Here is a 14071-nt window from a genome sequence, read left to right on the forward strand (position 1 = left end):
TCTAACTCTAGCTGATAACTTATTTTTCAGCAGGGATTAATCACTAAACTAGTCGTTAACCAATAACTAATTGAAAAAGATACATGCCAACAGTTGACGTTACTTAATTTTTAAGATACTTGTTGGTAATAGCAATAACACATAAAAATACTGGACATGACAGCTAAGAAACTAGTTTTGGGTTGGTTACACTATATTATCTTTCTCTTCCTCTCCCATTAATTTCTTTCACTTTCTTTTCATCTCTTTCTCTCCCTCTTTTTTTCTCTCTCTCTTTCTTTCTCTTTCTCTCTCTCTCTCTCTCTCTCTCTATATATATATATATATACCCATTTGTTGAAAAGCCTAGGCAAATCTTGGTATATATATAACAACAAAATAATTCTTTGTACGTTTGACATGATGTGTGTTGCTGTATGTATTTGTGCATGTGAGTGTGTGGGTGTTTGTATGTATGTTTGTTTGTACGCATGTATGTATATATGTATGTACCTGTGTGTGTATTTAGGTATGTGTGTGTGTGCTCACGCTGACTTGGTAGGATTAGGTATGTGTATATATATATGTATGTGTGTATGTGCGTATATATATATATATATATATATATTATATATATATTATATATATATATTATATATATATATATATATAAGTCAGTTTTGATGTATGTACATTTGTTTGCGTGCCTGGAACTCCAGTATGTTTGTTTGTAAGTATATATGTGTATATGTATACACACAAACACACATAATACTCTCTGACACATACATACAAACACACATTGTATATATGCACACAAACTGATGTATCTATGTGATGCATAAGTTTGTTTGTTCCTCAGTTACGCGCCAAGGAAGTTGGAAATTTGCGAAAGCACTTGGAAAAAATTTGAAAAGTTCTCATTTTTTCTCTCTCTTTCTCTCACTTTTTTTTCTCTATCTCTCTGGATACACCTTACTCTCTCCTAATAAATAATTTTCCAACACTGAATAAACTATCACCTTCTATCTGCGCTGTCTATTTCTCATCATAAATAGTTCAACATTTTCACGTGCTTACTTTCTAAAATATACGCTCTAATAAACACACACACACATACACGCACGCACGCACACACACACACATTATGTACGTACATAAAAATGTGTAGAAATCTCTAATCTTATAATCCAGATACCAAGATACCTAAAATAGACGCTCTAATACACACACACAAACGCGTATATTTCTTTTGGGATTCGAAATTTCAGTTACCAAAGCCAAAAAATGTTGACACATTGCACGCTGGATGACGGGAAAAGCGTTTCACGCGACAACCAATCAATGCCCGACTGATTGGTTCGCATGTCCCCAAACCGGAAATTGATTGAAAGGTCTAGCGATTGGTCGAGCGAATGAAGGAATAGATGAATGAATGAATGATTGAATGAATGATTGAACGAATGGATGAATGAATGTGTAAATGGTTAAAAGATAAAAAAGAAGAAGTCGTAGAAAGAACTAATGAGCGAGTAAAACGAATTAGTTAAACTGAAAACGAATGATTGATCAAAAGTATGAAAAATTAATTTGCCAAAAACGAATAAACACGTGAATGAACAAAGGAAAGAAAAATAAGAATGAATGAATGATGAAAAAGGAGTGATGGAACGAACGAACGATTGAAAGAATGAACGAACGAATAAATGAATGAATGAAACGTACACGAATGAAAGAGCAAAGCTGCGAACAATAAAATTATTTATTGAATGATTGATTGATGGATGATTGCACTGATGACGTACGAAGCAATTGATGGATGGACGGCTGGATAGATGAATGAATGGATGGATGAATAAATAAATGGATGGATGGACAGATGGATGTATAAAAAATAAAATGATGGATAGACGGATTGGAGGACTGATGAATAGTTCAGACAGCAAAAACGAAACACTATTTCAAATTAATTTCTACTCTCCAAAAAAAAAAACAAATGAAATTGGTTAGATTTCAATGGTACTGATCATCTATTTATATCATTGCCTGTTGCATCATATCCTCTTCATCCTCTTCATCATTTTCATCCTCTTCATCATTTTCATCCTCTTCATCATTTTCATCCTCTTCATCATTTTCATCCTCTTCATCATTTTCATCCTCTTCATCATTTTCATCCTCTTCATCATTTTCATCCTCTTCATCATTTTCATCCTCTTCATCATTTTCATCCTCTTCATCATTTTCATCCTCTTCATCATTTTCATCCTCTTCATCATTTTCATCCTCTTCATCATTTTCATCCTCTTCATCATTTTCATCCTCTTCATCATTTTCATCCTCTTCATCATTTTCATCCTCTTCATCATTTTCATCCTCTTCATCATTTTCATCCTCTTCATCATTTTCATCCTCTTCATCATTTTCATCCTCTTCATCATTTTCATCGATATCGTCTCATCACCACAACCGCCATCTTCGTAGTCGTCATCACCATCATCCCATTTCAATCTCTGGCGTATAGTGACAACAGTATTTTCTTGTTGATCTTTCCCATTGCATTTCTCTGTAGATCGTCGACAACTCGAAAATCGCTCGGTACCTGTTTGTCAATCGATCGATCAGTTTTCTCATTTATTCATTCGTTTACTCATTCATCATTTATTCATTTATTTATTCATTCGTTCGATCGATCGTTCGTTCGTTCGTTCATTCATTCATTCATTCATTCATTCATTCATTCATTCATTCATTCATTCATTCATTCGTTCAATCATTCAATCCACTTCCCACACCACCTGATAACTGGCCATGTGCAATCGGCACCATTTTCTGACGTCATCGACGTTAAACGGCACATCCCTATTTTTGAGCACCACCACGGCAAACACCTTTTGACCCCATTTTTCGTCCTTGACCCCGAGGACGGCGACCTCCCTAATGTTTTCGTGCTTGAGTAGGTAGTTCTCAATTTCCAAGGCGCTTAATTTGAAGCCGCCATGTTTGATGACGTCAACGGAAGTACGACCTAGAATTTTGTAGGAGTCTTTTGATTGGCTGTAAGAAACTGTGTCACCTGGTTTGGTGAATAAATATTCGACTATTTAAAAATAAAACTTGTAGTCTTTCATCGTCGTCAACATCAGTAAAACAGGCGACCAATCATTTAACAGACTAAAAATGAACTGGCCAATCATGCGCAGGCCAGAAATGAGCCAACAAATCATAAAAAAGGTCAGTAATAACCAAACCAATCCTAAAAAACTAATAATAAATCAACCAATAAGCAAACAGACCTGTAATAAACCAGCCGTCACTGGTGAACGCTTGTGAAGTAGCTTCTTCTTTATTGAGGTAGCCGCTGAAAACCGTACCACCCTTCACTAACAATTCTCCAGTTACTTCATTGCCATCTGACGTTGACAAAAATAAACAATAATTTAAAAATTTAAATCCATTTATAGAATTTTTCCATAAATTGCAACTGACCAGTGAAAACTTTCGTACCGTCTTCATTGCCAACTGATAAAATTTCATAACCTCTCTCTGATTGGTTGATATTTTTAGCAATTGCTACGTCGACCAATGGGAATGGCCTTCCAACATAGCCTAAGATAATCATGATTTTTTTTTTATTTTATATTTTTCCTATTAATTTTCAACAAAAACGCTAAAAAACTACTACTACTATTACTGCTACTGCTACTACAATTACTGCTGCTACTTCAACTACTGCTGCTGCTGTTTTAACTATTGCTACTGCTACTACTACTACTACTACTACTAAAACAGTAGTTTTAACCTGGTTCTCTTGGCCCATTAAGAAAGTTAGTGAACACCATGCCTAATTCGGTCATCCCATACCTTTCCAACAGCGTGTGGCCTGTGCGAATTTATAAATGGATAGATGGATGAATGGATGAATGGATGGATAGATGAATGAATGAATGAATGAATGGATGGATGAATGAATGGATGAATGAATGAATGGATGAATGAATGGATGAATGAATAAATGGATGGATGAATGGATGGATGAATGAATGAATGGATGGATGAATGGATGGATGAATGAATGAATGGATGAATAGATGAACAAACGAAAGTATGAATTATTGAGTAAATGGATAGAGGAATGAGTGATCAGATAAATGGATGGATGAATGAGTAAACATAAGATAGATAGATGCATTAATTAACATACGATATGAATGAATTAATGAATGATTGAATGAATGCATGAATATATCAGTCAAAACATAAATTAATGAACATTTATCCAACCTGTTAGCTCCTCCCACTTTTGAATGATTGGCAGTGGTAATGGGGCAGAACCTGATACGAATAATCTGGATCGGAAATAATAAAGTTAATTGGGGATGAATGAATGAATGAATGAATGAATGAATGAATGAATGAATGAATGAATGAATAAATGATTTAATGATTAAAGGAATGGATGAATAGATGAATGAACCTGCTAATGGGTGAATAATAATTTTATAAATATAATTAATCAAAATGAAAAAATATGAAAAAAAAATTATTGATGACCTGATATTTTCCTGGCAGAAATTTTTAACAGCGCCTAAAAACTTATTTCTATCTCTATCGGAAAGTTTCCACCGCTCACCTTCAACCTTCTGCTGCAAGCTGTCAATCAACATATTGTACATTGTCGGAACGCCCATAAATATGTTGGGATTGGATCGTTGTTGATGTTGTTGTTGATGTTGCTGTTGACGTTGTTGTTGATGTTTTGTTGAGGTTGTTGATGTTTTCCTATTCAATATCATATCCCAGACCTAAGGAAATATGAAAAAAGTAGAAAGTGTCAAAATTAGAGAATATAAACTAATAAAAAACACAGCACAGCTAACTAATTCCGGGTCAAACTTAGGCAGCATGACGCAACAGGCCCCAGAGGTCAACGGAGTCAGGAGGGCATTTATGACCCCATGCACATGATTAAGTGGCAGGGCGTGTAGAATGACGTCGTCCTGACTCCACCCCCACCTGTCAATCATTCCGTGAATCATGGTGCTTATGGTCCGGTGGGTATGGAGAGCTCCCTTGAGAAATAATTTCATTAATATCATCATCATCGACGTCGTCATCATCATCATCATAATCGTAATCATCATCATTACTTTGGGATTCCCCGTAGTGCCACTGGTGTAAACAATGAGGGCCGGTCGGTCCATCAAATCCTCAGTGACCTTGACCATGACTTTTGTAACATTAGGATCGAAGTTATCCAAGCGGGTTTCATTTGCACTTACTTCGTTGAACTCTATCACCTGCAACTAGTGAGTCAGATGGTCATGACGTCACCCTCCATGGTTGAATGAACATAACGAGCGAACGAAAAAATGAATTAATGAATTAATGGATAAATAAGTGAATGAATGAACCAGTGAATGAATATTTCATTGGACAAATATATAGACAGACAAATGAATGAATGACTGGATGAATAAATTAATGTATGAATAGACAAATGGATAAGCAAACCTATTTTATAAGTAATTTTATTCACATTTTTCTTATAATCACACCTATTGATGTGTCAACTAATTGTATTTAATTACATCAATTATTCAATTTTAATAATTCTAAAAAAATTTTCATTAATAATGCTATGCAATTACAATATATGATCAAGGAACATGGAGATGTTTTCAAGAAATTCTAGAAAATTAACATTAAGTTGTTTACTAATATTATTTATAATTAATAATAATAAACATAATAATTTAAAATAATAGTAATATTAATTATTATTATTATTATATTTAATATAAAAATTTGTTGTAGATTTGAAAAAGCAACAAAATATATTATATACATTGGGATTTTTGTCTTTCAACTTTTGAGCAACATGGCGGTACTCCTCCGTCGTAATGAGGACATTTGTCGAGCTATCTTGCAAAAAATAATTCAACAAATTCTCCGGATGTTTGCCGGACATGGGTAAGACCAAACTACCGGCCATCCATGAGCCCCACATGGAAACAACGTACCTCGAATCGTTGGGGCATAGTAAGGCACTCACTTTTTTTGCACCTGAGCGATTATCATTAAGTTTCTTTTTTATAAAATGAGACAATTGATGAGATTTTGTCAGGAGATCTCCGTAACTGTGGGAGCGAAATTTATCACGGATAGCCACGTTATTGGGAAATTCCTGGGCTTTGATGAAACTCGGGATCAAATCATTAAATGACGCCGTTTTGGGTTGACTATGCAAGAAATTAGCATAATTTATTGAAGATATGTATTTAGTGAAATGATATGCTGCCGGATTTGACTTTCCGATTAGGGAGTTTGAGTGTAGCATACGTGTGGTGACTGGATTGAACAGCTGATTTCTGAGAAACTGAGGGCATTCGCGAAAATTTCTCAAATGTACCATTTTATTGAGAAATTGTGTAAAATAATGACAAAAACTGATTTATAAGATATTTTATTATAGAAATATCGTAAATTTTTAAAACGTTAACTTTTCACACGTTTAAAAAAAGGCTGTTAAAGTCAAAAAATAAAAGTTTTTCGGCTAATGTTATGAACTGAAAAGTTAACTTAAGTTTCAACCATAGACGGGTTAACTTTTGTTTGTTTTTCGTTTAATCATTCATTCCTTAATTTATTCATTGTTTCACTCAATCCTTTTAATCGTTTTTCCATCTATTTATTTTTTCATTCATTCGTTTATTCCTTCGTTCATTCGTTCAAACGATCAATCGTTCGTTTATACCGATGATGTTAGTCTGGATATAAAAATCATTTTTTAGCCAAGAATTTGATTGTTATTTAAAGAGGAAAAGAGAATGATTTCATGCAGGACAGAGTACGCGATCGCGAGCCTGAATGTTTCAATCTCCCATCCATTGGTCTGCCTCACTTGCTCTGCAAGACGATCTTGACCTACTTTGAAAAGGTGCCGCCATGAGTTTGAGAACCTGCTCAATAAAGTTTCCAATGGATGGATTGTCGATTGGAAGCAGCAGCCGAGCAACTCAACTTCCTCCAATTTATATGTTAGTTTTTTTATTTTCTATTAAAAAACTTTTATAATATGTTTTATTTAGGTTTTAATCGGTTCTAATTTACAAATTTTTTTTATTTGGTTTTAGCTTCTATTTGGTTTTAGCTTCTATTTGGTTTTTGCTTTATTTTAATGTTTATAATTCTTAATTCAAAATAATTCATAATTTACAATTCCTAATCCATAATTCAACTTCTAATTCTCTAATTCAGGTACTATGCATGTTGGCTACCTCTGACGACAGCTAATATGATAATAAAATAATGATGAACTTCAGCATTAAAATCCATTCTCAGTCACGTGATAATAACGTTCACCGTTTAATGACACATGGCACAACTGTTCTGATCTTACGATTGTGTTTATAATGTTATTAATAATTGTGCAGTTAACCTTATTATTTAATTATTAATAAGTGACTTTGTTCATACCGCAGTAAGAGTGGTTCTCATTAGATTGATTACCTAATTAGCTAGGCGCAGACGATAATGAAACTCAATGGTTAATAATGCATATTCCATTTTGATTGAAGGTTAATAAACGATTAAGACGACGTGTCAGTTGTTACTGGAACCTTGCTACGAGTGTAGCAGTCAACAACTAAAAATTTTTGAATGAAATTATAAGTCCTACCCAGCGTGTGCCAATCAGTTGCACTCTTTCTATCTATCTATCTCTCGCGAGCTCTCTCCATCAACATTGTACCTTGTATCTTTTTCAATATTGTATCATGCATCTCTTTTCCTTCTTCAATATTATATCTTGTATCTTTCTCTATCTCTTAATATTTTATATTAGATCATTTTTCTCCATCTTAAATTTGCTGAAGTAAAAATTCAAATTAAATTTTATAAAATTTTTCAAATACATCTAACAGTCAGCATTATTCATCATACCAATCTGACGCACAGAAATAGAAGCAACGCTTCGTTTTTAAAAATTTTTCTAGCTTGACGAATCTTTTGAGCTTATCGTGGGGTAATGTGAAATAAAATAAAATAATAAAATGAAATAAAATAATAAAATGAAATAAATTAAAATAAAATAATAAAATAAAATAATAAAATGAAATAAATTAAAATTAAATTAAAAAACGAATTAAAATATAAATTTCCGTTAATAATATCACTGTTTTCGTTGCCATGTAACGCAAAAGAAGTAAAATCGTAAGAATATGCAAGAGACAAACTGAGAGCAGAAACAAAAAAAACGTGTCAAGATCGACACAGCTATTGTCTTCGGTGTGAAATAAAAATCACATGAAAATGATCGGCAACCAATGGAGAAGTACGTACATAAATGAAAGCATAAGAAGCAAATATGTTTATAAAAACAATGAGTATGTTCATAAATGAAAACCTCTCATAAAAAATATGTTTATAAAAACAAGGAGTGAGAAAATATAAAAATTATCTTTCATTTTCATCCACGAGACATCTGTCATAAGTTCGTATAAAATAAATCGCTCACCCACATAAGTTCTTTAACCATACGTTTGATCAATCGCACACATGAATATATATGATCGCATATATGATCGCACATAAGAAACTCGAGGCTTGTATAATATAAAATGTTTAAAATGTGTCTGTGGACACAAAAATATATTGATTCGAAGAAGCCAAAATAAAAAAGTAAAGGAAAGGAAATAAAATAACACGAGCGTATGAATAAAAATAGTTATCACAATACCACTGAAATAGTTTTTATATTATATAAATATAATACGATGCAGTCTATCTAATGAAAAAAAATTAATATTGATTGTTTTGCCGTGGTGGAAAAATAATTTGCAGTGAACATTCAGGTCAAGCAACAAACAGGTCAGCCAATAGATGAGGAGGGATCGGTCTGGAAACGGGGCTAACGTTATTCACAAAGCAAGGATGACCTTGACCTGCCCAGTAGAGAGCTTGACAGTGTCTGCACTGATTCAGCATGTCCGCGTATGTTTCTCTGGGTCCGTAGCGTCTGTTGAGTTGTAAAAATGTTTTAAAAACGCATTTGCGGATCATTTTCGAGCTAGCTCCGAGAATAAATTGTTGCTGTTGTTGTTGCATACTGGCTGTGTTCGAACGCTCATTGTCGTAACTTAACGACTGCTAAACGCCTTGCGTGCTGCAACGCGGTGCTCGCGAGTTGCGAACGCTACAGTTTTATCATACAATGACACGTGATGGAAGTATTTGACATTCTACTTACCTTAGCAGTCTCATGTAGAGCTCGTACGATGTCAACTCGTCCACTGATTCTTCCTTTCTTCTCAAAACAGTTCGCCATTTTGTTTTATCCGGAAAATGGAAACTTATTAGGTTTCTGTACAAGATGCTGTTTTTTTGTTGGTCATGTTGTTGTTGTTGTTGCAGACCCTGGTGTTGCTGCTGTTGCGGTGGCAGTTCTTCTTCTTCCAGCGGTTGCCTGCTGAAAACAGCTTCAATGGTGTTGTTGAGATCTTCGTGGTTCGTCAGTTTGGCCATGACCTCGTGCAACATTTCTAACGGCAGGTCTTTCAAGGTCAACTTGTTTTCCAAGTGATCCACGTCTGCATATTTTTCCTCTAAACTGGTTTGTTTCGCATCTTTGTCAGGATAGGCTGGCTGGAGTATCTTCTTTAGCCAATCAAGTTTCTTGTGGTGCTCCTCCCACAACGAAGCGCTACCCACGTGATTATAAAAACCAGTTACCAGAGTAGTTTCGAGGTCATTTAAAAGGTCACTCACGGCTTTTTTGCTGGGATAGTTGTTAGAAATGCCTGGTGAAATTACAATTATTCGACTTAATGTTAGTAGAGATTCGTGGAAGGTCCAACGCATAAAACTGCACGGAAAATACGAAACACAAACGTGCTCACAGTTGGCGATGATTTGTTCGATGACCTTCATGGTGTACTTCTGAGCTGACCCACTTAATGACGTCATCTGATTCCTTACCAGCTCCTGCATCAACTGCCAGGGTCAGTTTAAACGGGTTAGCAATTTGAAGAATCAAAAAACCTATTGTTCTATAAAAAAAAAAAAAAAAACTAAAACAACCTTGCATATATAATTGACCTTCCGAATGTCCTTGACACTTTCCGCCACGCCTAACTTCACCAACGCCTCTGCTACTGACGTTTTCATTGGCTGGGAAAGGTTATATAAAAGTAAATCTACATTATTTTCTTAATAGGTTTAGGCTGCACTAGGCATGCATTATATTGCATTAAGTAAACGAAATAAAACATAAATTAAGTCGCGAGCATATAAAGTTTCTTTGGTTACCTGCTTGATGATGACGTATGGCTGAGGTTTGGCAGTTTCATCTTTGTTGTCTTTAATTTCGCACAGCGGCCTACGTAATATTTCTATGTTCTTCCTGAATATGACGATAAATGGCATACACTTAGACCATGGAAAATAATTACGTCATTTATATAGCACTATGTGCTTAAGGACGCAAACGACGCATCATACGCGCATAAGATGATTGAAGTATGGCGTATAAGCAAGCACATCCCTAAAACGTCATCCCGTATTCAAAATCTGCGCCTGTATTAATTCTCAACAGCGCCAGCCACACAAAAATAACTCTCCCATTTACGTGACCAACGATACCGAATATATGATTTTTTTTAGAATATCGACAAATTCACGACTCGCTGTTGCATTCACTACCGCAGCGTAGTGGCAATTTGTGAAAATTTTGTAAAAAATAATATTTATGTACCAAATTAAATGAAAATAATCCACGAACCTGGTGCAAGTTTCTTCGTGGATGTCGACGAGCACCTTCCTACGCACCAGATCCATCTTCACCCATTCGCTCTTCTGCGCATCCTTAACCCAGTGCTGGCCCGGAGACCTCCAGTCTCTCCCCAAAAAGGGCATTCCGGATTTTACTTTTGTCAGTCAAGTGTCTGTTAGTATTTACCTTAAATTATGTACGCACGTAGTCGACTATTTGTTAGTGCTTGCCTTAAAATATTGTGAACGTCGTATGTATGTATTGTTTTAACTTTTAATTAATATTAAATGCAGCTTTTTGTATTGTTTCGCCTGCAAGGTTCGTTACTTAATCACTTAGTTACATAAGCAAATACTGCTACTGGTTGATCATTGATCGAGGAACCCTTATAAAATTCCTATTATTCGCCTACTAGTAAGAAAGTTAAGTCAAGTTTTTGAAGCAAATTAGTGACAGATGACCCGAGGACTTTGACGAGCAAGACAATGAAAAATGCATCAAACATCAACATCACAGTGTGTTATACATACTTATACACAAATCAGCTGGTCTTATTACGCAACTTAACGACAACTGGTACACATAAACAAACTCCTATTCGTCAAATCTAGGTCATATTATAATATTGTATGATAATTACTGCAAGAAACGCACTTTCCAACTGGAAATGATGATTTTGATGGAAAAAATGTTACGCAGAATTAATGCGTCATTCACGACTTGTGTCTATTTACTTGTTTTTTTAGAAGTCAATTTGTTTGTTTTCTTGAAACGCACATTCTAACTGGAAATTGAAAAACATTGGATGTAAGTTAAGTGCTTAAATAAAAAGTGCTAATTAATTTAATTGTAATTAAGTTTTCTAATCAGTTTTCACTTTTAACCTGTTGCTTAATAAAAACCACCTTAACGCACGTGTCGACCTTTTGAAATCATTTCAATTTTTTAAATAACTAACTAGTCAATTAATTGACGATTTACTAATAATAAAATAGAGAAATGTGGCGTAATTTGTTAAAAACAAAATTTTTTTCAAACTGTCAAAACGCTATAGTGAATAAAGATGGCAACAATAACGGCAAAAATATTTTGTTGAGTTTTGTCCGGCATAGAAAACCGATCTGGGCCCCACTGGCCGCCACCAAACTTCACAGAGTTGTCGAAAGGAAAGAGATTGACGTTGAGGAAGCCGAAGAAATGAAAGTTAGATACGCACATTACAGAACTGTCAGGAAATCTTTATAGTCAGTATCAACAAAATTTCTAGAGAAACATAAAAAAATGTTGTTGAGTGTGATGTCTATGCTTTATTATATATATTCATAACATATATAGTACATACAGTTATATGTATTTGACCAATTTATTGGTATATATTATATGTATGTATATATAAATATATGCATTTATATATACATGCACAAGAAATGTACATATATAAAATATATTATGTGTATAATTGTATTGTATATGTATGTTTTTAATGTATATTTATCTTTATGTATATGATATATGATGAATTGAATGATTACCATTACACATGTATCAATTTTAAGTACTTTTTTCAATTTATAAAAATAAATTCAATTGTATTTCTCATTAATGCATGTATTGTAATGTTTATACATAAATTAAAAATTTTATTTATACATTTTTCTAATTGAAATTAATCAGGTAACTTCATTTTGTGGTGATGTTTTTCGATTTGATTTAAATTACGCATTCAACCTCGATCTTTGCAGTGAATACTTTAAGCAAGAAAATGAAGCCAGGGAAATTCTGAAAGTGAAGTCAGCGAGAGTGGCGGACGAGAAAGATTTCAAAGAGCTTGTCATAAAGGTGAATGATGAATGGAATGCTGAATCTGCCAGAATAAGGTTTGTCTTGATTGGCCAACTATTGTAATTACTTAGATATTTTTCAATTTAATAAACAACCATTTGCCATATTTCTGTGATTTAATTAAATGTAATTAATACTATCATGAAAATGGTTTGGTAAAATGATAAAAAATTTTAAATATATTTTCGTGGCATTTGTAGGAAAAATCTGGATGAAAAAGAGGCTGTAGTCAAAGATGAAGAATACCTTGAACTTATTGATGAATTAAACAGGAAAGATGCTGAAAGAAACGAGATAGCCACTGCATTGCTCGAACAAGCTAATGTATTTTTTTATATGTTTTCTTTTTCAGAATTTATTTTCGAGTAAATATATAGTTTAAAATCTTGCCTAAAAATTCCAATTAAAACAATATAAATAAATAAATAAATTAATTAGGATACATTTTTACCCACCAGAGGGAAAGACCCAATTTCATCACCGAGACCAACTTGGATCAAGCCATCGAGGAGTCCCTAAACAAACGAACCACCCACAATTTCTATATTGATCTTGAGGGGAACAGGTACTGCGAAAACCCAGACGGGTCTGTCGATATGAAACCTCGGAATCCCACGTCTGGGGATTTTAAAAGTGAAAGTGAAACTAGGGATGGGCGAGATGAGGAAGAAGATGGACCAGTTGATGGCGAAATTGTCGGGGATAATCATGATAGTGAGGATGTTAACAATAAAGTTGACAGTGCAAATGATATTTCAAAAGATTCTCGATAATGCTGATAAAAATTTAAATGAAGACCTTTTTGTTTTTAATTTTTATTTATATATTTTATTTTATTAAAGAATATAAAATGGGTTTCTTTGTTATTTTTGTGTTTCGTGTAAATATTATAGGAAACAAATATTTAGAATTAATTAATTAATTATTAATATTTAGAATTTTCTTTCAAGTACGAAAAGATCTAGAAATTTTAAATTCGTTGGTGTTCGTCGTCAGACTTCAAGCGCGAAATTACGATTTTATTCCCAAAGTCCCTGTTCGGCATTCCTCTGCCATGTAAATGAGTACTTGATGACAACGATGATAAAGATGATGGTATTTTTTGTCATCACCTATGCGATTCTGACCTTATATACCTAATAGTCTCTATCGCCATTCCTTCGTCACCACACACACTACACTGACGTCGTCATCATCTTCGTCAAAAAAGCTAGTTGTCGCTTCTTCATCGCCATTATTATCAGCGACGTTCGCCTCATCGTCATTGCTTCGGCCATTGTTGTTTGTATCATTATTTTTGCTACGGCCATTGCTATAAAACAATCATAGTCATATCGTCACAAATAACTAAACCTACTGTCGTCGTCTTCGTCATCCTTGTTATCGTTACCACCATCACTATTATGACGTCACCATCCGTGCCACTTCATGGATACGTAAACAAGGGCGGATTATCAAGCAATGATCTCCACCCATTAA

At 34.1% G+C, this 14071-nt stretch overlaps 3 protein-coding genes across 3 annotated transcripts; 1 reads left to right on the forward strand and 2 right to left on the reverse strand.

Moving 5' to 3' along the window:
• Positions 1-1936: 1936 nt before the first annotated feature.
• On the reverse strand, positions 1937-6319 carry HELRODRAFT_112159 (hypothetical protein; the record flags this gene model as incomplete). Its single annotated transcript, XM_009020087.1, has 11 exons — positions 1937-2049; positions 2371-2581; positions 2778-3055; positions 3276-3392; positions 3469-3588; positions 3782-3862; positions 4264-4328; positions 4534-4784; positions 4860-5051; positions 5130-5209; positions 5812-6319. 10 exons carry the CDS (start codon positions 6317-6319, stop codon positions 2486-2488), a joined length of 1788 nt encoding a protein of 595 aa, XP_009018335.1. The 3' UTR covers positions 1937-2049; positions 2371-2485.
• A 1634-nt stretch (positions 6320-7953) lies between these two features.
• HELRODRAFT_100036 (hypothetical protein) lies at positions 7954-10979 on the reverse strand. Its single transcript, XM_009020088.1, has 7 exons — positions 10760-10979; positions 10288-10381; positions 10060-10149; positions 9879-9972; positions 9230-9779; positions 8076-8998; positions 7954-8047 (listed from the first exon to the last, which is right to left on the reverse strand). Exons 1-6 carry the CDS (start codon positions 10891-10893, stop codon positions 8836-8838), a joined length of 1125 nt encoding a protein of 374 aa, XP_009018336.1. The 5' UTR covers positions 10894-10979; the 3' UTR covers positions 7954-8047; positions 8076-8835.
• A 770-nt stretch (positions 10980-11749) lies between these two features.
• HELRODRAFT_173483 (hypothetical protein) lies at positions 11750-13365 on the forward strand (the record flags this gene model as incomplete). The annotated part of the gene is made up of 4 exons (XM_009020089.1): positions 11750-11953; positions 12425-12627; positions 12793-12916; positions 13051-13365. 4 exons carry the CDS (start codon positions 11750-11752, stop codon positions 13363-13365), a joined length of 846 nt encoding a protein of 281 aa, XP_009018337.1.
• Positions 13366-14071: the final 706 nt, after the last annotated feature.

This window comes from Helobdella robusta (genome assembly GCF_000326865.2).
Source record: "Helobdella robusta unplaced genomic scaffold HELROscaffold_26, whole genome shotgun sequence".
Taxonomy (NCBI): Eukaryota; Metazoa; Annelida; class Clitellata; order Rhynchobdellida; family Glossiphoniidae; genus Helobdella; species Helobdella robusta.